The sequence below is a fragment of the Talpa europaea genome, assembly GCF_964194135.1.
Source record: "Talpa europaea genome assembly, chromosome: 12".
Classification (NCBI taxonomy): domain Eukaryota; kingdom Metazoa; phylum Chordata; class Mammalia; order Eulipotyphla; family Talpidae; genus Talpa; species Talpa europaea.
The window spans coordinates 24,388,859-24,416,002 of NC_140079.1; the positions used below are offsets into that span (position 1 = coordinate 24,388,859).

Below are 27,144 nucleotides of genomic sequence, written 5' to 3' on the forward strand. Positions count from 1 at the left end.
GCAGCTCCCTGGCTGGGGATCGAACTCATGCTGCAGTGGCTCTGGATAGCTTCATAGGTTGTGTCTTAACCCCTTGTGCCACGAGGGAGGCCCTCCTTTGTATTTATAACAGAGCCCTAGTGGGCAGAGCTGCTGACATTTAAATTTATTTTCTATCTTTCATCTTTAAAGACTTTAGCATATAAGATTGAAGAAGAACTAAAGGAACAGCTAAGGAAAAAACAAGAAGCTTTGAAGCATTTTCAGAGACAAGTCAAACACCGAGTAAATCGACAAATTAGACTGAGAAAAAAGCAACAACTTCAGAGGTCTTCTGAAGCTGTAAGTTAAAAAAATGAACCTGAGTAAAGATTGACTGGAAAGTGTGTTGAGATAGGTTATTAGGCAGTAACAGAATCACTTCCTTTGATTACATGCTTTGTATAATCTGCTTTACTACTGAGTGTAGAAGATTTTTATTTAGAGAAACTGTTTTATTATTGTGTTGTTTTGATTCACTTTTTTGCCTTCACTAAATAGTTAAAAACAATGTGAGAGTTTGGGGCTCAGACTTGGATGTGAATTCTGGCTTTGCCATTTACTAGCTTATGTGATCTTGGACTAATTACTTAAATTTTCTGGACTGTATTTTCTTCATCTTTAAAATGGGGATATGATACTTCTCTCAGGATTGTGGTGAGAAATAGATAACGTAAATTATTAACACATGGTAGGTACCTGGTAAATGCTAGTTCCTGCCCTAGGTGAAGCTTCCCTGTTTCTCCCCCAACCCAGATCCAATTTAGGCTGCTTAGAGGCATTACTTGATTGCATTGGATTGGAGTGGACTCTCACTAGAAGCTCACTTTTTCTTCCTGTATGCAGGCAGAAAAAGAAGATTCCAGGGTCATGAAGTCTTCAGATCCAATACACTTAACTCCTAAAAGAACAAGTGTTTTTCCAAAAAAATTGAATGCTGCTATTGGAAATGTTAGCTTACTGTCTTCCCAGAGGCTTTGGGATGGAATAGAAGACAGAGAGAATCAGAATGAATTATTTCAACAAGCCCAGCCTGTAAGTACATATTCATTTTATGTCTTAAGATTTTTTCTTATCCACTAAAAATATGACATATCTAGGACATGTAGTAGTAGAGATTAAGAGGTATTATATCCAACTTATTCACTTATTATTTCCTTTTTATTTCTTTTGTAAAATGGGTTTTTTTTTTAAAGATTTATTTATTTATTTATACAAGCACTGCGTACAGTCAGAAGCGCGGGAGGGTGAGAGAATTCACCAGAGCCAGAGCAGGGAGCAGAGCAGGCAGAAGGACCGAAGTACACTGCTGAGGGGAGCAGCGGGCGGCAGGAGAGGTCTGCGGGCCATGTGGGACCCTCCTCCGGTGGCTGGGGAGCAGGTATCAAACCGGCGCTGCAGAGGCTGCGGGCAGCTTCGCAACCCAGCGCTCAACCGCTGCGCCACCGGGGAGGCCCAAAGTGGGGTATTTTTAACAGTGGGATAAATTTTACTTTTTATATTTTAAGTTTATACTTATTTTTGTAAGACACTTCAGAATGATCTAAAGAAAGATGCTAATGTGTTAAGAGTTCAAAACTTATTAGAAAGAGTTTTATATAAGTCAAAGAACATAAATTTTTCCAGTTACACTGAAATTGTATTATAGATAAGTTGCTATCAGTTTGTAGCATATGGATAGAAGTGATTCCTAAACTATATTACAGAGAGGTTCAGTAGATATATGGGGCATTTCATTCACTGTTTTTGTGTCTTTTTTTTCTGTCCTTTAATCTGATGACCTGTAGAGGCAGGACATGCCATTGAGCAGGTTTTCTGATCCAGCAGACTGGGTAAAGGAGGAGTCAGAGTCCTCAGTGGCTTTTGCAGGTCTTTTATTTAGAGTTACCAGGCATATGGCAGGCAGGGGTCCTTGGGGGACGGGAGGCTGGCAGTCCTCCAAGCCCCCAGCAAATCTTCACTATGTGGGCTCTCTCTGGCATTCTCTCTGCTTCTCTTCTTCTCTCGGCTTCCGTTCTTGTCCCTACGACGCCGCCCTTATAAACTTAGTCTCCCAGCCCAGGTGTACCACTTCAGGTGCCTGCCATCAGGCATGCATTCAGGACCACAGGGTTCCCTCATCTATCCTAATGGCGGGAGGGCAGAAAAGCCTGATACTTTTTCCTTACCCTATAGTCCACCCCCTCAGGGTTTTCTGCCATACAATCTACACAAGTCACATACGTTTTTCTTGGCAATAGAACACTGCAGCAGTGGCCCACAAAAACAAATAATGTGCATCATAGTAGAACAACAAAATACATAAAATACAACAGAACACAAATAATTCCAGGCAGGGCACCAACCTAGTGGCAAAAGACAATTATTGGCACCAGCAGATGAGCCACCAAATCTGCTGCCGAAGGCACTGCTCGTACGAGGGAGGGGAACCACTCACGGCATCTACTGTAACACACCAGGAGCTGTCAGGCTTCCTGGCCTTCTCTGGCTGTAGTCTCGGCTACAAGCCACACACCGCATCCATCCCCAGGATGCACTCACTCTGGGATTGGCGATTCTATTCTACTGTTGGGGGTAATTGCCAACCCTCAGGGTTTCCGTCTGTGGTCGCTCCAACACTCGGCTTTCACAGCTACCAGTGCGATACGCAGACCCCTGCACTCAGGCCAACCCCTGCACAAGCACTTGGGTCGGGGTTCCAAACTCCACATGTGGCCTCTCTCGGGTCCCCTCTTCGGCTTGGGCTCCACCCCAAGCCACGTTCCCCACCTGTCCCCCAAGGACGGGTTCCTCAGCTCCTCACCCTCACTAGAGAACGAGCAGGGCATCTCCCACAGGTGATTTTATGAGACTCACTGGCCTTCCTCAGCTTACTTAGTGCTTAACAGCCACTCAGGGCTTCCCAAACTTAGCATCACTACCAGCTTTTGCCTTCTCAGTTGGCTTTTCTCCTCTGCCTAGCTGCTGGGTATACACAGGCTGCTTTTGGCCATCAAGGCCCACTGGCCACCCCCAGATTCCCATCTCCTGGGGTTTACAAATGAAACTGTTCCACCCCCAGGTCCCAAAACATATCAACCTGCTAAGGTTCCTCTGCCTTCTGGCGGTATCATCAGTCCAAGTCCATCAGTCCAAGCCCTTTAGTCCAAGTCCATTAGGCCTCTCTCTGCCATCAGCACTGGCAAGCTCCGAATCGTGGTCCTCTCTTCCCCGACGATTCTTGCTGCCTCGGGGGTCATTGGCTGGTCCTCTTGGGCATCTCCTCCTCCAGGCGTGGTCTTATCCTGTAGCTCCTGGACCTTGTCCATCTCCTGTGCCGCCATGATGCCTCCAGTGTCGTCACAGGCAAACACAGTCTGCTACTCCTCAGTCCCTCCAGGTCTTCGGAGGGCTCCAATACCCGTCTGCATGGATCATCTTGCCGACTTACACCAATTGTAAGGCAGGAAGGGACACTAGGCAGGTTTTCAATGATCCAGCAGACCGGGTAAAGGAGGAGTCAGAGTCCTCAGTGGCTTTTGCAGGTCTTTTATTTAGATTTGCCAGGCATATGGCAGGCAGGGATGCTGGGGGGCTGGGAGGCTGGCGCTCCTCCCAGCCCCAGCAAATCTTCACTTTATTGGGCTCTCTCTGGTGTTCTCTCTGCTTCTCTTCTTCCCTCAGCTTCCATTTGTTCTTGGCTTCTGCTGGTGTCCCCATGACGCCGCCCTTATAAACTCAGTCTCTCAGCCCAGGTGTACCCACTTCAGGTGCCCGCCATCAGGCATGCATTCAGGACCACAGGGTTCCCTCATCTATCCTAATGGCAGGAGGGCAGAAAAGCCTGATACTTTTTCCTTACCCTATATGACCTTAATAAATAGATCTATGGATGAAATAATACTAGGGTAAACACTCAATGTATCCAGTGTTTTTTAGTGTAACTTTTTATTTATTTATTTTTAAAGATTTATTTATTTATTTATACATACAAGCACTGGGTACAGTCAGAAGCGCGGGAGGGTAAGAGAATTCACCAGAGCTAGAGCGGGGAGCAGAGCAGGCAGGAGGACCGAAGTACACTGCTGAGGGGAGCAGCGGGCGTCAGGAGAGGTCTGCGCGCCATGTGGGACCCTCCTCCGGTGGCCGGGGAGCAGCGGGGATTGAACCGGTGCTGCAGAGGCTGCAGGCAGCTTCGCAACCCAGCGCTCAACCGCTGCGCCACCAGGGAGGCCCGTTTTAATGTAACTTTTTAAAGTATTCATTCTGCTATTTAAAAAATTGATCATCATGAGTAGATTAACCCACTCAAATCACTTAACATCATTCAATCAGCTCCCTCCTTAGTACACCTGAGCTTTTGTCCAATTGATATCATATTCTTCAACCCTGCTATGGGAATAATTCTTCACCTTATCAATTAAAAATGTATTGCTAGGCATAGTGAGAAGAGGGAAAATGATCACAATGTGAAAATGAAAATTATATAATGCCTAAGCTAACATGCTTGGTCATAAGTATGAAGCAAATCTGTGCCATTATTAATAATAGGAAAAGTTTTAGAAACATGTTCTGTTGAAATGCTTAAAATTTTTTTTTCTTTGTCAAAGGCTATGATTTTTCTTGTTTGGTTTGTACTAGCTGTATTTATAATCATTTTTGTTTGCTCTTTTAAGATTATGAATGATTTGTTTAGAAAATATTGAGCCAGGTACTATATAAAGTACAAAGGATGGAACATTGGTTGACACAGTTCTTTCCTACTGTGGCTCTTAAGTCCCACTGTAGTGAGTACTTTATTTGATCCGCATAACACTTGAATCACAGATACTTGAATCTACACTGTTAGTTAAACATTGTAGGGATACTAATGAATATGAATTAGAACTTTCAATGGATTTATATTTCTAAATAGAAACCCTCAAAAGCTAATAGACCCCCAATCTAAAATGGAGATATTTGCTGTACTTGGACTGCAAAATTTTTAAATTTTAAGGAAATAGTTGGGAAAGAATTTCTGAATAGGTGGAATTGAGCTATGTATTTTGAGTTGGTAAGCACAATTGAATTGGTAAATTCAAGAGAATTTTGAGTTAGGAGAGCAGTTAAAAGCATAGAATATGTAGTGAGTTTGGAATACTTGGGAATAGGTGATGGAACTTTTCTAATAGTTTAATAGCGGAGAATAATAAAGTGAGTGTGGGAAGGAGGAAATCAGCTTATGAAAAACCTTAAATGTTACAAAATTTAAAAAGTTTTTATAATCTTTTTTTTTCCTTAAAAGAAGATAAACTACTGAAGAATGTTTGGTGACTTCAACTACTTTCAACCTACGCACTTTTGTCCATACAATGTCATGACAATAGTTGCTTTTTAATCTTACTGTTTCTTTGCAGTTTTTATCCACTAGATGTCACTAAGAACTAGGCAGAGAAACTAGTCAAGCACCAACTTTCTTGATTTATCTAGAACTAATTGAGTAAATAGTGAACATAATTTTCTTTCTGGATGTTAGTGGACTTTTCAGTTTTTGGGGGGTCAAAGCAATAGAAACATAGATTCTTGAAGTTGGAAGTTCATCTGACATATCGAAATATTTAAGGATGAAGTAATTTGATATCTGGGATACATTTCAAAATAATACAAGGGTGAGGTAAAGTTGGGGCTGGGGGTGGGGTTACAGAACATGATTGGCCAGAATATTGATATATTTAAAGCTGGTAGATGTGTATGTGGAGGTTCATTATAGCATTCTGTCGATTTCTCTGTATGTTTAAATTTATTTAGAAGAGATACTACTGAGTCTAACCTTTGTCTAAGGAATTATTTTTATTACATCTCTGATTTGTACCTAGGGCCATCTAGTTTCTGCCACAACACTTCCCTTTGGGCAGCTCTTTACTTTTTCAGACTGTTCCTTTAATCTTTAGAAGCTTTGAAATTCATAGAACTATTTTTCAACATATTTAGTCAAAATCTTCACGTAACTTTTACCCATTGGTCCTAGTTTTGCACTTCCATTAACAGAGACTAAAATAGCATGAACATTTAAGAATACTTCAAGTATTTGGTTGTATCTATCAATTTCCTCTTTTTGGGTTTCTACTTTCTTTCAGTCATTTTTTATATAATAGTTTGATTTCCAGAGTACAGACTCTCAGATTAGTCTTGGTTGATTTCTTCTCAATGCCATTTAGTTTTTCAATGCTCTTTTCAAATATGACCTTCAAAACTGAACATATTACTGTGCTGAATGTGATTTTGCACTCCATCTCATCCTCCACTGATAATATACTTGGTATTACCTACTTGTTCTAAGATCAGATAAGATTTGACACCTAAAGTTAGAACCTAAACTAAAGCTGGAAGAAATTTCAAGTGATCACATAAGATAGAATGAGCCTTCTCTGCTGGAACTAGCCTAGGACTAATATTTACCTCCAGTACTGAGTTTCTCTAGTATCTCTTGTTAACTTCATTTTGGTGGGGACTTAAAGAACAATTGATCATCATTTTTTTTCACCATATAGTGACTTTTTATTTCTCTATTGACTATTAAATATAGCATGGTATATTCCAACTTTTGATTTGTTTTGCACTGAATTTTGTCTTATCCTACTTTTAACTTTTATTTTCTATAATACAGGATTTCCAGCTTTTTAAAGCTGGAAAACTGTTAATTTTGTTAAGTAAAGTATTAAGTAATATGAAATAACATGCTAAGTTTTCTGTAATTTATCATTGAAAAAATTAATTAGGCTCTTTGGACTGTAAGAATTCAGGCTAACTCAAGCAAGTGCAATGTTTTTTACAGAGTAAATGAAATATATTTTATTTGGGGTGTAAAAGCAAAATCAGAAATCCAAATTCTCTAAAGGAGTCTATGACTGAAGACTTTTTCTGCATTTGAGGTAGCTCCAGTGATCCTAACAGCATGGAATCTTTGATCTTCATACAAGTATTTAATCATTAATTTGATTGATTCAGTTGTTCTCACAGGGTGACCAGCCTTTCTCATTTGTCCAAGATTGAGAGGTTCCCAGCATGAGAATTTCAGTGCTAAAGCTGGGACAGTTCCAGCCAACTGGGAGAAATGGCCTCCACGTCTCTACCTGTGTGCTTATCATTTATTTACTTATTTTTCTATTACTATCTGGTTTTAGTCTCTTTTAGTCTCTTTCTTCATTTGGAACCGTTTAGGTTCAGTTCCTGCCTCTGGCTTTTTCTTCTGAATACTTCCTAGTCCATTATGTAAGATAAGAAATCTTTTATTTGCCCAGCTTGCTTATTTGTGTTAAGTCTAGGTTAATGGCCAGCATATAGCTTGGTATGCCTAGTTAGTGATAAAAGAAAGTTAATGCAACTGATCGTTGCATTGGTGTTCCTGGACTATAATAAGTGGCTCATGTGTGTTGAAGTTTTAATTGTATAATATTTTTGTGGCCATTGAAAAGTCTAATACATTTGAAAATCAGTATGTAATCATTTACTAATAAACTTCTTTGTACTTGAATAGAATTCAACTTTGGGTAGATTTTTATGGTATTATTATACTTTCAAAATTGATATTAGGCTTCCATGGCTGTAGAGTGGGTAAATTTCTATAAATGTTAGGTCTCATCTATACTCTTTTCCCATGACCTACATAGTATTATTGTACTGTTTTACTTAAAAGTTATATTTCAATCAATCTTTTAGATTCCTAATTGTCTAAAAAAGTACGTGAACAAATTAAAAAGAACTGAAGAAAATAAATCAAAAAAAATTTTTGGAGGCACAATCTGTGCAGATTTGTGAAATATGTAATAGACTGCGTCTTTGAAAAATAAATTAAGAGGTGTTTTTATTTAAAAATGTATTTAAAATTTTTAATTTCAAAGAAATTAAAAGAGGTGTTTACTGAAGTTTCTAGGTGGAGATAAGGAGTGGACATATATATTTATATGTGAATGAAAAAGTCAACAAATTTAATATTAATATTCATTATTTGAACAAATTGGTTCTATTATGATATTTGAATTTATGTTCCAAGTTAAGAAGATGTTTTAGAAGGAGGGAACTTTGAGAAAAGACTTTAAATAGTTGTAATCTTCAAATGTTAGGATTGGAGAAGGGATTTGTGTAAATAATAGAAGGTTTTTAGAGAGACTAAGAATATTAGTGAAGGAATATTGAAAGTGATTAGGCATGCAAGCAAGTAACTTCTTATTAAGAAGATGGATAGACTGTAAGAAATGCACCTGCTCAGTAATATCCAAGTGTATTAGTTTAGATTTTTAGATTCTGATATTTTTGTGTTTACACTTAATATAAAGTATGTATTATTATAAAACAGTACTTATGGCAAGTTATGAAATTCACTCTTTTAGAATAATGAAAAAAATGTTGTAAAAACACTATCAGCAGATCAAAATCTCCTTTGCAAGTAATCCTCTTGTCTTAGGTCTGGCATTTTTTAATAATAGGGACCTGTTTTCCTGTTGGAACACTTAAGTGAGTTTGGTATTAAGACTTTAGCCTGTTTTTGTTTGTTTTTTTCCCTCTCCCTGGCAGCTTAGGCAGTCCATGAAACAAGCACGTCACCGACTGGCATCCTTTAAAACAGTGAGTAAAAAAAATGCATCAGAATCTCCAGATAGTAGAAGGAAAAGCGTTTCCACTCAAGAGGTAAATTAATTTCTAATAAATTCTTTTAAAAAATACAGATAAAGGTTTACTTACATCTCAACATTACTTAGAACTATAAAATAATCATCCTCTGAAGACAAGGAAAGTCTATGATATAAAGTTAAGTGAAAAAAGCAGTATACAAAATTACATACAGTAGAATTTCAATTAAAAAATTAATTGAACAAACATCTATGGAATGCCTATAATCGCTAGTCATTGGTCTGGAAACAGGTCTTACAGTGGTGAAAAGAAAAATATCCCTCAAGGAGTTATTGTACTATAATAAGCATATAATAAGTAAACAAATATCACAATTTCAAATAAGTGCTATGGAAAAAAAGAATGCAAAAGACATGGAGAAAGTTGTTTGCATAGATAAAAGCTTGGAAAGAAATGGACCAAGAGGTTAATACTAATTATTTATGGGTAGTATTATTACAGGTGCTCTGCAATTTCTTTTCTTTTTTTTTTTAAAGATTTATTTATTTATGCATGCAAGAGCTGGGGCACAGGCCAGAGATGTGGGGGGTGAGAGGATCCACCAGAGACAGCGGGGGAACAGAACAGGCAGACTAATTGAAATACACTGCTGAGGAGAGCAGCTGGGCGAGACAGGAGAGGTCTGCTGCGTCATGTGGGCTGCCCCCTGGCGGGCCGGGGATCAAACTCATGCTGCAGAGGCTTCCGATTGCTTCATAGTGCGGTACTTAACCCCTTGCGCCACCAGGGAGGCCCAGCTTTGTAATTTCTTATTTTGGTTTTTACTTAAAAAATTTTCCATCATGCTTATTTTTTACTTTCTAATCAGAAAAATATTAATGCCAATTTTTTTTGAAATAAGGAAATACTTCTGATTGAAAATGTGAAATTAGAGTGCCTCCCTGGTGGCGCAAGGGATTAGGCACCGCACTGTGAAGCTGTCCTCAGCCTCTGCAGCACGAGTTCGATCCCTGGGGTGGCCAGGGAGCAACCTCTCCTGACTCACCCACTGCTCCCTTTAGCAGTGTATTTCAGTCACTCTGCCTGTTCTGTTCCCCACTCTGTCTCTGGTGAATCCTCTCACCCTCCACACCTCTGGCCTGTACCCCCAGCTCTTGTATGCATAAATAAATAAATCTTTAAAAAAAAAAGAAAATGTAAAATTAGAGTGAATTATTGGAATGCAAATGTGGAGCTAGACTTAATAGGATATTTAAAGCTATACTTGTAAAATGTCTTTGTTTTGCTACCTGTTTATTTGATACCTGTTAATCATCAGAGTTCACAAATATCATTGCTAAACCCATGCATTTTCTGGTGTTTACTTAATTTTAGTATTAATTTCAAGTTTTGATAGGCAACATCTAGTCAAATGGATCTTTGGCCTTTTTTACTTTGTTGGTTTTTTTTTTTTGCTATCATTAACTGTATTATTTAATTCTTTACCAGAGTCACTTCCTAATTGGAATCTTAAGTATATCTATGAATTGAATTTTGTCTTTTTTACCTCAGGTATCTCAATAAGCCATCAAAAACATTTGTCTCGTGTTTACATTTGGTAATTCTAATGTCTCCTTCTTAAGTTACAATTAAGAGACTTATAATTAAATATAAAAAACAAATGGGCATGAATTTGTGCCTATACATGGCATTCCATCCTAGATGTGATTAGTATGATTATCTTTTTTATAGTATTGCCTTGCTGTGACTTAACACAGAGTTTCTTTTGTACCTAAAGTCTTCTCAGCAGTATGATTTCATGACAATTTTTATAACTATCATAGATTTGGTGGTACTATAGTTTAGGCCATTAGAATGAGGTGATTGGACACATTCCAAAAGCTAGACAAAAAATGGGTTATCAGAGGCTAATATTTTATGTTGTGTGGAGCCTGTGTTCAAACTTTTCAGTTGATGTTTTTCCAGAAAGAGCACTTTTCACAGATCTGACTGAAATAATTATCCAGTAGCAGGGCGGATTAAGTCTAAGATAACATACCTTATGTAAACCAGTTTTATTTACGTCAGAGGTGCCATTTAAGTGTAACTTATTATGATGATGATAGTGATGAATTCAGACTGACTGCTTGCTTCTGAACTGTGCATTTGTGTTTTTCAGGTAAAGCGTCACAATCTACTCCATATAATTGAGAAAGAGCTAAGAAATTAGTGACATTTCTCTTATTTATGTCAAATATGTAGTTGTTGTCTCAGATCTGAGAGTTTTCTACCCGCTCAGTTATGTAAAGTGGGAATCTGCTTCAGAGGGGAGAGTAGTCTATATAATCCAGTTAACTCTGTTTTTATTTCCTCGTTAGACTTACTTGTTAGACATTAGACTTTCTCTGATTGACATTAGAATGTGTAAGATTGTTATTTTTGTTTCAGATTTGGAGCTAGAAATAGAAGATATACTAGCCCACTGTCAGGTCACCAACACAAAATCATAAACCTTCTAAATTGTTACTGGCTAGAATTGGGACAAATTATCATTTGTAAAGTTAATAAATTTTTCTACCAGCTTATTTCAGTTCATGTGTTTGACATCTGAGTAATTTGTTTTAACATTTTGAGGTAGAACTCCCTGTTTTTCTTTATTCTACCCACTATGATTACTCTAGATTTTTCACAAAAACTCAGCATAAACATACTACTTTTTATAGACCACTATTTGTATTGATTTTTCTCTTTTTTCCAAAAGACATTAGGAAACCAAGATTCCTCATGATAAATATAAGAAGGGGAGAAGAATTGCCCTTTAATTACTATACATAACCAGATATTTATGGAAAATAATGTAGAAAAATCTGAAAAGTAGAGGGAAAAATAATGGATTATTAGAAATATCCACAGCTAATGAAGGATAGGTTAAGATTATAATGTCCATTTTTAAAAAATTTTTATTGAGACTTAATTCCCATATCACACAATTTACCCATTCAAAATATAAAAATCAGTGTTTTTTAGTATATTCACAGGATTGTGCATCTGCCACCACAATCTAATTTAGAGCATTTTCCTCACCCCAAAAGAAACCCAGTTACTTCCAAATTAGCTTTCACTCCCTGTTCCCTTCTTGTCTCTATCCCAGTACTGTGCAATGCCAAATCTACTTTTTGTCCATAGAGTTGCTTATTCTGGTCATTTGCTATAAATGGAATCATGTGTTACACAGTCTTTTGTGACTGGCTTCTTTGATTTTGTATAATGTTTTTAGAGTTCATCTTTGCTGAATTCATGTATCAGTACTTCATTCCTTTGTATTACTGAATAATATTCCATTGTTTGGTTACTGCACATTTGGTATATGCATGCAGTAGTTGATAGCATCTGGGTTGTTTACATTTCTTGAGTTTTATAAATGTGCTATTAGCAGTTGTATACCCATCTTTGTGTGGGCATTTATTCTCTAGTAGTGGAATTTTGGGGTCACATGGTAATTCAATGTTTAATATTTTCAGGTACTGCTAAGCTATTACTATTTCCATAGTAATATAAACTTTTCCAACACTTGCCCATCAGTTTTTGATTATAGTGGGTGTGGTGATTCAGTATACTTTTGATTTGCATTTTCTTCATGATTAATGATCTTTAATATCTTTTTATGTTCATATTGCTCATTTATATATCTCTTGTGGAGAAAATGTCTATTCAGATACTGTGTCCATTTTTTAAATTGGATTGTCTTTTTAATTATGAGTTGAAAGAATATTATGAATACAAGTCTCATCAGATATATGACTTACAAATATTTTTCTCCCATTCTGTGGGTTGTCATTTCACTTTCTTAATGCCATCATTTGTAGCACAAAATATTAAATTTTGATGTAGTCCAGTTTTTCTTTGTCTTTGGCTTTTGGTATAGTATCTAATAAGCATTTGGTTAATCTAAGGTCATGAAGATTTCTTCCTGTATGTTCTAAGAATTTTATAATTTTAGCTTATATTTAGGTCTGTGATCATGTTAACTTTTATATATGGTGTAAGGAAGTGGTCTAACAATTCTTTTGCATAGTTTTATTGGATAGCCACTTATTTCAGCACCATTTGTTGAAAAGATTATTCTCATTTCATTGTATTATCTTGGCATTCTTGTAGAAGGTCAATTTACTGTAAATGTGAGGATTTATTGCCCTCTTAACAATATTGTCCTCTGAGATCCATGAACATGGGATGTCTTCTTTCTTTTGTAATTTTATTTGTACAGTCATAAATTACTTTTATAATGCCTATTTTTTTATATTTGACTATACTGACCTACTAAAATTATATTAGTTTACAGAAGCCTAGGATTTTATTGCAGTCCACATTGTTTCTTCCTGTAATAGATGAATTTGTTGTTTTATTGTTTGCTTATTCTTTAGGAGCCTAATTCTGAAGAATATTCATCGACTATGATAGAGGAGAAAGAGAGAGAGAATTTGTTTTGGAAATATCAGAAGGATCACCTTCCTGAAGACAACATACCTTCTAGCAGAGTTCAGGTAAGACAGAATGAAACAGGTAGTATAATAGAAATTAAACTAATTATGATTTGGACTAGGGATGCTAGCACTGTTGTATTGGTTTGGGATTGCAGATTTAGGTTCTGTTAAATTGGCCAAAGACTATACTTTTACATTTTATTCTAGTTGTTTGTTTGACTTACCATATCCTTTTTAAGATTATTTTAGGATTCTCACAGAAACCTAGAGTATGGCTACTACCTGACATTCTGTATTTGATGTTTATGTTCATTTTTAGAAAGTGCAGTTCAAAAGCCCATTATTTGCTGTGATAGAAGAAGAAAAACTAAAACAATTACAGTACCCTGAGGATATTCTCTCACAAACCCAGAACGATTTTCCAGAAGCCAAAGGTGATCTAGTAGAAACTGAGGGTAACTTAATAGGAGTCCAGCGTGTTAAGCCAGATACCCAGGCTATTGAACTGGAAGATCAAGCAGTTGTGCCCAAAGCCCAGACCATTGAACCTGTTAATGAAGCTGTTAAAACAGATACTCGTGGTATTATGCCAGAAGCCCAAGCTAGTGAACGAGAAGATGGCAGAATTATGTCGGAAGTTGAGGATTTTGTACCCAAAGACCAGCATGTTCTCTCCAGTGATGAAAATTTTCTAATCCCATGGCAGGACCAGGATTTTCTACCTGAAGATCAGGTAAATAGAGTGCAAAGGAGATTTTGCAAGAATAAATAAGCTACTTAACCTATGGAGTGGAATTTGTAGGGACAGTGAGGCAGTTGATTTGGAGAGCCATAGTTGGATAAAATAGTTTCATTATTGATTTCTCAGATTTCCAGGGTTTTCATTAAATATTAAATTATGATTAGTAATAATCCCTATCTGGATTATTTACCTTTTTTTTGTTTAAATCTCCATTAGGAAAAATATTTTTGGCAGCCATTGTTTACTTTAATAGTTGAAATATAGATAAAGGATTAGCCTGCCAGAGTCCAGCAGTATCTTCTACCCCGATTCCAAGGACAGCCTTCCCAAAGAAATCAGTTATACCAAAAGGAGGTAGAAAGGGATCAACAACAAGTAAATTACTTAGGGTTGTGACTGGACCTTTATGGGATAAAGTATAGGGTTTTGTTTTATTCCATAAAATGTCCAGTTATACTCTGATCTCACGTAACTACACAGTTCCCCCTATAGCCTAAAGTATTAGTGTTTAACCTGTTTTTCTTAATTGAGCAATTGATATTTTCTGTTTTTTCTTTTTTAGAAAGCATATTGGAAGCAGCCAGCATTAATTGTGATAGGTAGGGGAAAGAGGGAGGTATTTCCTCTGGATATCCACCAGGATTTTCTGCATAGGCACAGAGATCATTCCTTCATCAGGGACAAGGTAGGACAGAAAGAGAGAGACCAGCAGGAACTGAATTGCTTAGGATTTAGTTTGGAGCTAGTAAAGATTATTCTCAGCTAGATTTCAGAACTGATTTTAAAAAGTATAGTTTTATTTTTTTTTTTGTCATTTATTTTATATTTCACTTGAGTTTAAAAAAATATTGTAAGGTTCTCGTAAAGCTTTAAATCTTTTTGCGTCATGTTTACTGGGCAATTTGTTATTTTTCCCTCCGTTAGAAAGTGCTTTTTGAGGAGCCATATTTTGATATGACAGATGAGAAAGGGAAAGAGGACTTTTTCCTGTCAGGTTATCAGTGTCTGCCTCCTACACTCCAGGACGAGGCCTGCATCAGCGATCAGGTAGAACAGAATAAAAGAGAAATAAACAGGAAGTAAAGTAACTGGATTTTATACATTCTCAACAACTGGTAATGTGAAGTATAGTATCAGGTGTAAAAGACATTGGTCTACTGAACTATATCAGTCAAATCAGTTCTGTCGTTCTGAGGACTAATAAATCATGTTTATATTCTTACTGTAGAATCAGATTATTTTAATTTACTAAGATTATGCTACAACGTTTTGCCAAATCCCCTCAATATTACCACAAGCATATTGTCCCTATCTGAACAATATAGGGAAGAGTTGCAGATCCTAAATTACTTAAATTTGGGGGAATTTGTCAGATTAGCATGTACATGATTTGAGAATAAGAAGTTCTACAGAGTTGGGCTAAGAGGGTAATACCCTCATTCAGATCAAAGTATATCAAAATATCCTTACCTGGAATCATTTTCCCTGACGTCCTCACTGAAGCCTACATTGCTGTGATTCTCATATTGCCCACATTAGACAATTTGTTTTCCATTTTCTTTGTTCCTTCAGAATGTGTTTCTTGAGCAACCCTGGTATTTTATGAAAGAAGAGAGACCAAGAGAGGAAGTGCCTCTGGAGTATCATTACTATGTTAAACCTAAAATCCTGGACCAAGCCTCCCTTAGAGATGAGGTAAAGCAGAATACAGTGGGAGGATTGTCTCCTTTCTCAAAGAGTTAACAAAAATAAAATTACTAAAGATTTGGGTTGGCCCTTGTCAAGCCGACTTGTATGTAACATACATGGAACTAGGCTTCTAGAGTTTGGCTAAGAGTATCATGTTTTCAGTTATTTAAAAATGTACCAGATATAAAGATTCCAGATGAGAAAACATACTGCTATCACTTGGGCTAAAGAAAAGACAGATTTTTATATAATATTGGTGGGTTAATAGTAAATTATTTTTCTAAAACTTAAATCCTCAAGCATATTTTAGGCTTTATACATTCAGTCCTATTAACACTGAAGGGATTCCTCTCTTGGTTAACTGAACTGGTATACCAACATCAGGGATCCAGTTTACAAAACAATTATGATGAAGGACAAAACAAGCTGTTTGCTGCCTCAAAACTTCCTGGACTTCACCACCTTCTGTGTTTGTCCCTGAAGTTAACAGGGACCTTCAGCAGGAGTGCTTGTGGAAATAACACAGCTTTCCTAGTTTTACATTGGGAAAATATTGGCAACTGTATAAAAATACTGTCTTGTTGCCTTTTCTTCCCTAAAATGTATTGCTAAGTGAAGAATTGCCCAGTGTAAAGAAAAAAAAGTGTCAGAATAATGTGAGATTTGCCTTAAAATACTCCAGGAAAAAGTAGAAGAGGTAAATGGAATATGTTGCTGATTGTTGAAGCTGCATGATAGATATCTTGAGATAAGTTATACTATTCTTTTTACATTTTGATGTATGTTTGGGAACTTTATACATAAATATGTACATCCCTAACTGTGTTATATCATCTTCTCCTAGTATCTTTATTTTGAGGTTTTCTCTAATTATCATTTTGTGAAGGCAGTTTTGTATTCGGTTGTTTCTTTAGAATAAGTATATCAAGCAACCCTCATCTTTTGAGAAATGGTCGATTGAAAGAGGCATTGCTTTGGGAGTGCCATCAGTTTGTTTCATCCAATATTCAAGACCTAGCCCCCATCAGAGAATAAATAGAACAGAATATAGTGAGGAGTTAGGAGCAGAGAGTAAATTGCTTAGCTTTAGCTCCAGATTGACAGGGTAATGTAGTAACTTCTTCAGCGATTTAATGTTTAGGTTAATATTAAAGAGTCATGATATAATGATATCTTCTCCGTGATTTATCAGACCATCTGATCTATGGAAATTACTTCAGGTCTTTTCAATGAAGCGTTTACTATTGCTTTGCTGTGATGCTCCTGTGGGGACAATTGATACTCAGTGTTTATGTTGTCTTTTAGCACAGAAGCTATGGTTCTGCCACTTGTAATGTGACAAATGAGAGCTGGAGAAAGGAGTTATTTCCAGAGTGCCACGAATATGTTTTACATGCAATGCAGGATCCATGCTCCGCCAGAGAGCAGGTAGAGTATAGTGAAGTGTAAGCAGTAAGAAATAAATTAGAGTTTGAGCTGGACTTACCAGAGCTGTTTTAACAACAGTGATGATGATAGTGTTATCCCATATTATTACTATCAATAATGTTATTGATACTATTTTGAATAAGTATTTACATTTGCTAAGCACTTACCATAGGCAAAGAATTACAGAACTTTCTAGAACTTTGTATCTGTTATCTCTTGATTCTCACAATAACTCTGGGAGATAGATACTATTATTGTTCTTTTATAGTTGAAGAAATTTATGATTGCTTTCTAAATACAGTTAAGAACCATAATAGTGGCAAGAAGTATAATGTCTACTTTTATGCCATAATGTATCAGACTGTGAGTGCTTTTGTATATTTAGAACTTGCGCCTCAGACAGCAGCCACCTGTTGGAAAAGTTGAAAGATGGAGAGAAGATCTGTGTCTGGATGGCCGTCAGCCTCTTCCATCTAAGCACCAGCGAGAGGTTTCCAGCAGAAGAAAGGTAGCCCAGACTGTACAGTATGAGCAACAGGTTTCAACAAGATTATAGGTACCTACTGAGCTGGGAGCAGTAAGGCTGACCAAAAAGCAGATTCTCGTTTTATTTCAGGATAGGTGTATAAAAATCTACCTGACCTAAGATTACTTTAAGACTCTCACTAGAGAGCCTTAAAACCTAGAATATTATTGGAACCACTTGTTGCCTATTGGAAAAACTATGTTTTATGTGCTTGTTGTTTTATAAAAGGTTTAATTTTTGGTGTTTATTGTCTTTTATGGTGTGAGAGGGGAAGAAATGATTGGTTTCTGAGGAGGCAGGGTCAGGAGGCTTTTCTACCCAATGACCACAACTAGATCTCCATGAGTAAGCTGGTAGAGCATAAGGCAAGATTACCAAGAAATAAACTATTCAGGCTTTGGGCTAGAACATGTTAAAATTATGTTGCCTAAATTTGGTGTATTGAATTAAGATCATGTCAACCTCTACAAAGTAGTCAACTGAAATTTTGATGGTGATTGCATTAAATCGATTGACCAATTTGGGGGAGTACTGCAATTTTAACAATATTAAGTCTTTCCATCCATGAACTTGAGACTGTCTTTTCATTTGTTTAGATCTTCTTTCTTTCTTTGACCAATGTTTGTAAGTTTCAGAGTATAAAATTTATCTTTCCTCTGTTAAATTTTTTTTTTCAGTTAACAGCACCTTGTATTCTTTTTTTTAATTTTATTTTATATATATTTTACCTCATTTTTCATTTTTGCACAATGTATGCATTTTCATCTTGGTTATAGTCACCATACAATTCCCGCTCCCCTTGTTTTGATCCTACTTCCTCTCTCCCCAACTGCTGTACTGTGTCTCTGGTTTATAGTTGATTTTGTTGATTTTGATTTTTACTTTATTATAATTAGTCTTTTTCCTGGTCCCTTATTTTAAGTTTTTTAAATTCTTACTATGAGTGAGGCCATCTGGTATTAAAGAACTAGACATAAGACCTGAAGCCATAAAAAACATAAAAGGAACTGTAGGCGAAACACTGCGTGACATATACCTCAGTAACATCTTTAAAGACACATCACCCAAAGCAGTGATAGTGAAGGCAAAGATAAACACTTGGGACTACATCAAATTAAAGAGCTTCTGTACAGCAAAAGAGACAATAACCAAAACAAAGAGAAACCCCACTGATAGGGAGAAAATTTTTGCACACAGCACTAATGGTAAAGGACTGATCACAAAAATCTACAAAGAGCTAATGAGACTCAACAAAAACAAAGAAAATAATCCAGTAAAAAAAAAAAAAGGGCAGTAGAGCTAAAAAGAAACTTCCCCAAAGAGGAAATCCTCTGTTAAATTTATTCCTAAGTCCTTATTTAGTTAAAAAAATTTCATTGCGATAGCATTAGTTTACAACTCTATGTCAAAGGTCTGCACATGGCTAGCTTTTGGCAGTTTTTATCACTTTGTGTGACTGGACTTTTCTGACAGGTTTGTGATGAATATCAATCAAGATTGAACACTAAATTCCAGAAAACACTGGCACTTCAGTCTGGAGTAAATCAAGAGGAAGACAGGAAAGAGGTATATAGTGATACTTTTGAACATCACTTTCTATTATAATAGTACGTGTGAAATTGGAAATTTTGTTGTGTCCTCACACAAGAACTAATACTACAGATTTCATAGATAAAGGCAAAGAAGTTGCTTGTGTCTTCATAATTTGTTGAACTTCTTTCCCAGTATTCTAGGATTCAGGGTACCTTCCGAAGAAATCAGTGATCTGATCCTAGTGAATTTCTCAGGTTGTGTATGTATGTCCCACAAAGGAAGACTTTAAATTTATGCCTGCCCTTTTTTTCCTTTCTTTTCAATGTAAATTTAGTTTAAACCTACAGTTGTTAATATTGGCCGTGCACCAGAATCAGATGTGCAGCTTTTTTCAAAATGCAAATACCTGAATCCAAACTGGATATCCTGAATCAGTTCTGAAAAAAAGTAGGGTTGGAGCATTTGTGTTTTGAAAAATACCACTGATGATTGTGATTTATCCTCAGGATTGAAAACTGAGTCTACTAAAAGGACACAAGCACTCACTGCACAAAAAAATTTGTGTATATTAGCGCTCTTTGAATAGTGTGTGTCCTTTAAAGAGAGTGTGTATACATAAGATATAAGCAGATCACACACAAGGTAGAAGCACTTGCTTTTACTTATTTTTTCCCTTTAGGAGTATGATAACTCTGGTGTTCCTCAGCCCTCTCCCTCATCCCCCCATATTTTGCTAGACTTAGAATATGCTTTTGTGGTATGGTTTTAAAAATTAAGGTGGCTCTTGGTCTTTTATAAAGTAGCTCTCACATTCTTCCCTGAGCAGTTGCTGCTTGGGAACAGAGTAAATATAGTGTATATCTTATCACATCAAATATAATCAATTCCTCAAGTACTGTAAGGGATTATCTAAGGGTAAACTAACTTAGGACTTCTTTCTCTGCTTTGTCTGCAATATCTAATAGCTGTGTGCTTGAAGATATAAAGCATTTGCTGTATGTCATATTATCCTGAGTCATCAAAAAATAGAAGGAAATTAAGTACTTAGTTCCATGTGACTTATGTGTCATATCACTTTTTTGTCTATGACGCAGAGTATTTTCCTTCCTAGTAACAATTTTAACCTCTTTCCGTTAGCGTCAAAAGCAATACCTGTGGTATAGGCGACTTTTCATGGATATTGAAAGAGAACAAGTAAAAGAACGACAAAGACAAAAAGAACTTAAGAAGAAAATTGAAAAGTAAGTTCTTTGATCCTCATTGTAAACCTTAATTATCAATTAAGATGATTTCTAGAAATAATGAGGCCATTTTACCTCCTGAACCATAGTGGAAAAAACTTTTTGACATTGGTAGACTTATTAAAAGCAAGTAAAGAGCTGTTTTTTCAAATAGACTTATTTTTTTAAGAACAGATCTAAGTTCACAGTAAAATTGAACAGAAAGTACAGAGAATTCCTGTTTGTTCCTAGTCCTACAAATGGACTACCTCCACAACTATTAACATTCACACTACAGTAGTACATTTGTTGCAACTGATAAACCTATATTGACACATTATTATCACCCAAAGTTCATAGTTTACATTAGGGTTCATTCTTGGTGTTGTGTATTTATGGGTCGGGACAAATATACCCACCATTATAGTGTACAGAATAGTTTTATTGTCTTAAAAATTCTTTGTACTCCACCTCTCTCCTCCCTACCCCAGAAACCATTAAACTTTTTTTTCTTCTTTTTTTTTTTATTTTTGTATTCCCCATACAATTGCAACCCTAATTTTGACCCCAGTCCCTCCTTCCCCCCCAAAGAGTGTCTCTGGTTCATAGTTGTTTGTTGATTTTGATTTTTTTCTTTCTTATAGTTACTCTTTTTCCTGGTCCATATTTAGGTTTTCTAGATTCCTGCTATGAGTGAGACCATCCGGTATTTTTCTTTTTCTTTCTGGCTTATTTCGCTGAGCATGATCCCTTCCAGCGCCATCCATGTTGCTGCAAATTGCATGAGTTTATCTTTTTTGAATGCTGAGTAATATTCCATGGTGTATATGTACCACATCTTCTTGATCCAGTCATCTATTTTTGGGCATTTGGGTTGTTTCCAAAGCTTAGCTATTGTAAATAGTGCTGCTATAAACATAGGGGTGCAGGTGCTCTTTGGAATTAATGAGAAACCATTAAACTTTTCACTGTCTCCACTGTTATACCATTTTCAATGTCATATAGTAGGAATCATACAGTGTAGCCTTTCATATTGGCTTTTTTCACTTAGTAATATGCATTTAAGGTTCCTTCACTGCCTTTTTTTTCATAGCTTGATAGTTCATTTCTTTTTAGTGCTTAATAATAATTTCATTGCATGGATGTATCACACTTTATCAATTCACCTACAAGGACATCTTGGTTGCCTCCAAGATTTGGCAGTTATGAATAAAACTGTTGCATACATCCATGTGCAGGTTTGTGTGGACTTAAGTTTTCAGTTCCTTTGGGTAAATAACAAGGAGTGCATTTACTGAGTCAACTGGTAAAAATATATTTAGTTTTGTAACAACTGCAAAATCATCTTCCAAAGTGCTCTATTATTTTTGCATTCTACCAGCAGTGAGTGAGAGTTCCTGTTGCTCCACACCCTCACCAGCATTTAATGTTGTCAGTGTTTTGGATCATTCTAATATGCGTGTTAGTAGTACCTCACTGTTGTTTTAATTTGCAGTTCCCTAATGTTAAAGATGATGTGGAGCAGCTTTTCCTGTGGTTATTTGCCATCTGTGTATCTTCTTTGATGAGATGTCTAGATCTTTGGTCCATTTTTTCAATTGAGTTGTTTTCTGATTTTTGAGTTTTAAGAGTTCTTTTTGAGTTTTAAGAGTTCTTAATATTTTAGAAATAGTCCTTTATCAACAGGTGTGTCTTTTGCAGATCATTTTCTCTTACTCCATAGCTTTAATTCTCATTCTCTTGACAATGCCTTTTGCAGAGCAGAGGTTTTGAATTTGAATGAAGTCCAACATATCAATTACTCCTTTTGTGAATTGTGCTTTTTGTGACAATGTGAATGAACCTTAAGTGCATTATACTAAGTGCAATAAGACAAACTGAGAACTTTATGATATCATTTATATGTGAAATCTTAAAAAGTCAAATTTATAGAAACAGAATAGATTAGTGGTTGCCAGAACCTGGAGGATAGAGAAAGTGAGGAATTTTCTCATTTTCAAGCTTTTAGTTATAACAGAGTAATTTCTGGGAATCTAATAATATTCAGCTTGGTGACTGTAGTCCACAATACTGTATTTATGCTTGAAATTTGCCAAGAGTAATTCTTAAATGTTCTCATCAAACATACTCATACACACAACACAAGATAACAATGTGAGGTGATGGTTGTGTTATCTTATTCTGGCAGTCATTTTATGATATATGTGTATATTAGATCATCTCACTGTATACCTTAAAGTTGCACAATATTATTTGTTAATTATATTCAATTCAAAGCTGGGAGGTAGGAGGATGTGGATTCCAAAGAACCTCCCTTCTTACGCAGTTCTAGGAGTGATTCTGCATTTATTCGGCAAACATTAATTTGGCATCTTTCATATCCTGGCAGTGTGCTAGGCACAACTTCCAAGATACGAAGAAAAATACAATATGGTTCCCTTTCTGACAAACTCATAATCTAAGGTAGATGAGGTAACAACTGTATACAAATAAATAATATCATTAGTACAAGAGAAGAAGTAGATAAAGAATCCTTGAGAGAAGGGTTACTAATTCCATCTGGAAATTTAGAGAAATTATTATATTTCAGTTGTTCCTAGATGGGTAAATGTATATTTATTGGGGAAGTGGGGAAGAATGGTGAAGGAAAAAAAATTAACACGAACTGAATCAGGGTAGAAGGAAATAATATACATGCAGAATTTTATAATTTATAAGGGCTTTCATATATTATCTTGCTTGATACTTTTTATAATCAAACAAACATTTATTGAGCGCCTTCCACATACCAAATACTATACTCTATGCTGCGAATGTAAAATGTGAATATATGGCAGTATAGTGGTTCATAGTACAGGTTTAGAATTAGACTTAGATTTGAATTTGCCATTTTTGGGATATGTTTCTTCACCTCTGAAATTCAGTATTCTTTTTTTTTTTGAATTTTATTTTATTTTTTAATTTTTTAATTTTTTAATTTTTTTAATAATAAATTTTATTTTTATATTCCCCATACAATTGCAACCCCCCCATTCTGACCCCAATCCCTCCCCTCCCGCCCCCCCCCCAAAAAAGTGTCTCTGGTTCATAGTTTTTTGTTGATTTTGATTTTCACTTTCTTATAGTTATTCATTTTCCTGGTCCCTTATTTAAGTTTTCTAGATTCCTGCTATGAGTGAGACCATCCTGTATTTTTCTTTTTCTTTTTGGCTTATTTCGCTGAGCATGATCCCTTCCAGCGCCATCCATGTTGCTGCAAATTGCATGTGTTTTATCTTTTTTGAATGCTGAGTAATATTCCATGGTATATATGTACCACATCTTCTTGATCCAGTCATCTATTTTTGGGCATTTGGGCTGTTTCCAAAGCTTAGCTATTGTAAATAGTGCTGCTATAAACATAGGGGTGCAGGTGTTCTTTGGAATTGATGTTTCTGTGTCCTTTGGGTAAATACCTAGGAGTGGAATTGCTGGATCATATGGAAGCTCTATGTTTAGTAGGTCCAGAAATCTCCACACAGCTCTCCATAGTGGTTGGACCAGTTTGCACTCCCACTAACAGTGCAGAAGAGTTCCTTTTTCTCCACACCCTCGCCAACATTTGTTGTTGCTAGTTTTTTTAATATGTGCCATTCTCACTGGTGTAAGATGGTATCTCATGGTAGTTTTGATTTGCATTTCCCTGATTACAAGTGATGTTGAACATTTTTTCATATGCCTGTTGGCCATTTGCATTTCCTCTTCAGAGAAGTTTCTTTTTAGCTCTTCTGCCCATTTTTTGACTGGATTATTTTCTTTGTTGTTGTTGAGTCTCATCAGCTCTTTGCAGATTTTTGTGATCAGTCCTTTATCATTAGTGTTGGGTGCAAAAATGTTCTCCCAGTCGGTGGGGTTTCTCTTTGTTTTTGTTATTGTCTCTTTTGCTGTGCAGAAGCTCTTTAATTTGATGTAGTCCCAGCTGTTTATCTTTGCCTTCACTATCACTGCTTTGGGTGATGTGTCTGTAAAGATGTCTTTGATGTGCAAATCACGTAGTGTTTCGCCTATATTTCCTTCTATATATTTTATGGTTTCAGGTCTTATGTCTAGTTCTTTAATCCATTTTGAGTTGATTTTCGTGTATGGTGTGAGGTAGTGGTCAAGCTTCATTCTTTTGCATGTAGCGACCCAGTTTTCCCAGCACCATTTATTGAACAAACTTTCTTTGCTCCAATGCATAGTCTTTGCTCCTTTGTCAAAGATTAGTTGACCATAAATCTGTGAGTTTATTTCTGGATTTTTTTTTTTTAATTTTTTTTTAATAGAGGCATGTTTTATTTATTTATTTGTTTGTTTGTTTATACATGCACTGGGCACAGTCAGAAGCGCGGGCGGGTGAGAGAATTCACCAGAGCCAGAGCAGGGAGCAGAACAGGCAGAAGGACCAAAGTACACTGCTGAGGGGAGCAGTGGGCTGCAGGAGAGGTCTGCGTGCCATGTGGGACCCTCCTCCGGTGGCCGGGGAGCAGCTGGGGATTGAACCCGCGCCGCAGAGGCTGCGGGCAGCTTTGCAACCCAGCGCTCAACCGCTGCGCCACCGTGGAGGCCCTATTTCTGGATTTTCTATTTGATTCCATTGGTCTGTATGTCTGTTCTTGTTCCAATACCATGCAGTTTTGATGATTATGGCTTTGTAGTATAGTTTGAAGTCTGGGAGTGTGATGCCTCCATTCCCTTCTTTTTTTTTTTTCAGGAGAGCTTTGGCTATTCGGGTTTTTTTTTTGTGATTCCATATGAATTTCATCAATAATAGTTCTATTTCTTTGAAGAATGACATTGAAATTTTGATTGGAATAGCATTGAATCTGTATGTTGCTTTTGGTAGGATGGCCATTTTAATAATGTTTATTCTTCCAATCCATGAGCAGGGGATGTCTTTCCATTTCTTTGTGTCTTCTTCTATTTCTTTTAACAGTGTTTTATAGTTTTCTTTGTATAGGTCCTTTACCTCTTTTGTTAGATTTATTCCCAAATATTTGATTTTTTTTTGTTTCAATAATAAAAGGGATTGTTTTTTTGATTTCTTCTTCTTCAGATTTATTGTTTGTGTATAGGAAGGCTACTGACTTTTGCGTGTTGATTTTGTATCCTGCCACTTTACTGAACTGATGAAATTCAGTATTCTTAATTAAAAAATGAGAATTATGACACTCTTCTTCTAGGCTATTGATGGAATTAAGTGGAGAAATACATATAAAATATTTAATACTGATTCTGGCATTTAATAAGATCATAATAATAATTACTGCCACAATGATAATTGGTGGTGATGATGGTATTGATGATGATGGTGAGTAGGATAATACTAATGGGAGCCAGATAAAAGGAGAAAGAGATATAGAAATAATATTGATAATGCTACATGAAAAATGAAAAAGGGATAGTGTAGAGGTTAATAAAGACAATAGAGATGAGTTAATACTGGTCTTGAAAGATGAATTGGAATTTGCCAGATGGTTAAAGAACTTAGTGTGAAAGTATAAGATCTGTCTGGGAAACAATGTGAAAATTTGGTATGGCTGACCTAATGGAAGTGAAGTGGCAAATGGGGCTATAACAAAACTGTTCAAAGAGTTTAAGGAAGAACCTTATGATCTGATCGGTATTTAGAAAGAGCGCCCTGGCAGCAGAGTGAAAAAAAAAAAAATTCTGTAGAGAACAGAAAACTAAAGCAGAGTCAATTAAGAAGTTATTATAATATAACAGTTGAATAGGATGGTAAGACCTTGGGAACAGAAAGTCATATATTTAATAAAACTTAAGAAGCAGAATCCATAGGATTTGATAACCAATTTGGTTTGGTGTTGAATAGTCAACAGTAGTTTCTAATTTTCTTTTTTAGATAACTGAATGAGTGATGGTATATATTAATACAAATAGGGAATATCCAAATAACGGACTTGACCAGAAACTAGTGAGTTTAGCTCTGAACATTGAGTCTGAGAAACCTATTGACTATTAAAGGAGGACTGACTTTTATACTTCTGGTAATAAGGAACTAGAATCCTGTGAGCAATGGGAACTAAGGATTTCTTTAGGAATTTTTAGTAAATGTTTCAGTGTGAATTTGGACCAAGAACTTCTGAGGGACAAAGAAACAAGCAAAGCTTTTGTTAGTGTCAGGAACTGAATTAACAAAATTGAAGATTTGAGGGGTCTCAAACACTTGGTCAATTTTCTCAAGACATTTGCCAGAATCAAAATTTATACACAAAAGAAGGCTGAAGGGCTAAGTTGGCAACATCTGGGAAACAGAAATTTTCTATAGTCTTATGGTACTGAGGAGATGCAGAATTCAGAGCATACTGGGGTGAAGTAAGGGAGCAAGGACCCAAATGATCTATCAGGTGTTTAGTTGGAAGCCCGAGAGAGCTATGTACTAAGAAGATGGCCTAACCAACTGCAGAATAAGCTTTACCCAAATTGTAAAACAGCTTTAATAGTTTGAGGTAGTAAACCTTTTCTCTGCCTAGCAGAAGAAAGATTTAACATTTTTTGGTTAGATAACATCATTTGGAGACTCTAAAATTTCTAAAAGTCATATTCAGCATTCAATCAAAATTTTCTAGACATGTTAAAAAATAGGACCAAATGACTAAAACCCAAGAGAAAGAAGAGCCAACAGAAGGAGAAGGTGCCACAGATAATGGTATTAGCAGAGGACTTTAAAACAATTGATTGATATTGTTTTATATTAAGAAATAGAGTAAAAGAAGGATAAAATAAATGCAAATATGGCAGATTTCACCAGATAACTGTAATCTATAAAATAGAATCAAATATATCACCTAGAATTGAAACATAATCTTAAAATAGGAACTCAGCTGATACCCAATGGGACACCATTTCAAACTCTCCAGAATCGATTAAAAAAAAATGTAAAAGAATAACTTAACA

At 36.1% G+C, this 27,144-nt stretch overlaps 1 protein-coding gene across 1 annotated transcript in view; it reads left to right on the forward strand.

The window, feature by feature from the left end:
- Positions 1-27,144, forward strand: part of CCDC15 (coiled-coil domain containing 15) — a gene marked incomplete at both ends in the record, with an annotated part of 45,290 nt that overhangs the window by 3,386 nt on the left and 14,760 nt on the right. The window contains 10 exons of the mRNA XM_084249929.1: positions 172-321; positions 865-1,053; positions 8,551-8,664; positions 13,011-13,130; positions 13,390-13,803; positions 14,107-14,187; positions 14,737-14,859; positions 17,315-17,437; positions 18,929-19,021; positions 20,126-20,229. Of these exons, the coding sequence (XP_084106055.1) occupies positions 172-321; positions 865-1,053; positions 8,551-8,664; positions 13,011-13,130; positions 13,390-13,803; positions 14,107-14,187; positions 14,737-14,859; positions 17,315-17,437; positions 18,929-19,021; positions 20,126-20,229 (1,511 nt within the window). The remainder of the gene's footprint in view (positions 1-171; positions 322-864; positions 1,054-8,550; positions 8,665-13,010; positions 13,131-13,389; positions 13,804-14,106; positions 14,188-14,736; positions 14,860-17,314; positions 17,438-18,928; positions 19,022-20,125; positions 20,230-27,144) is intronic.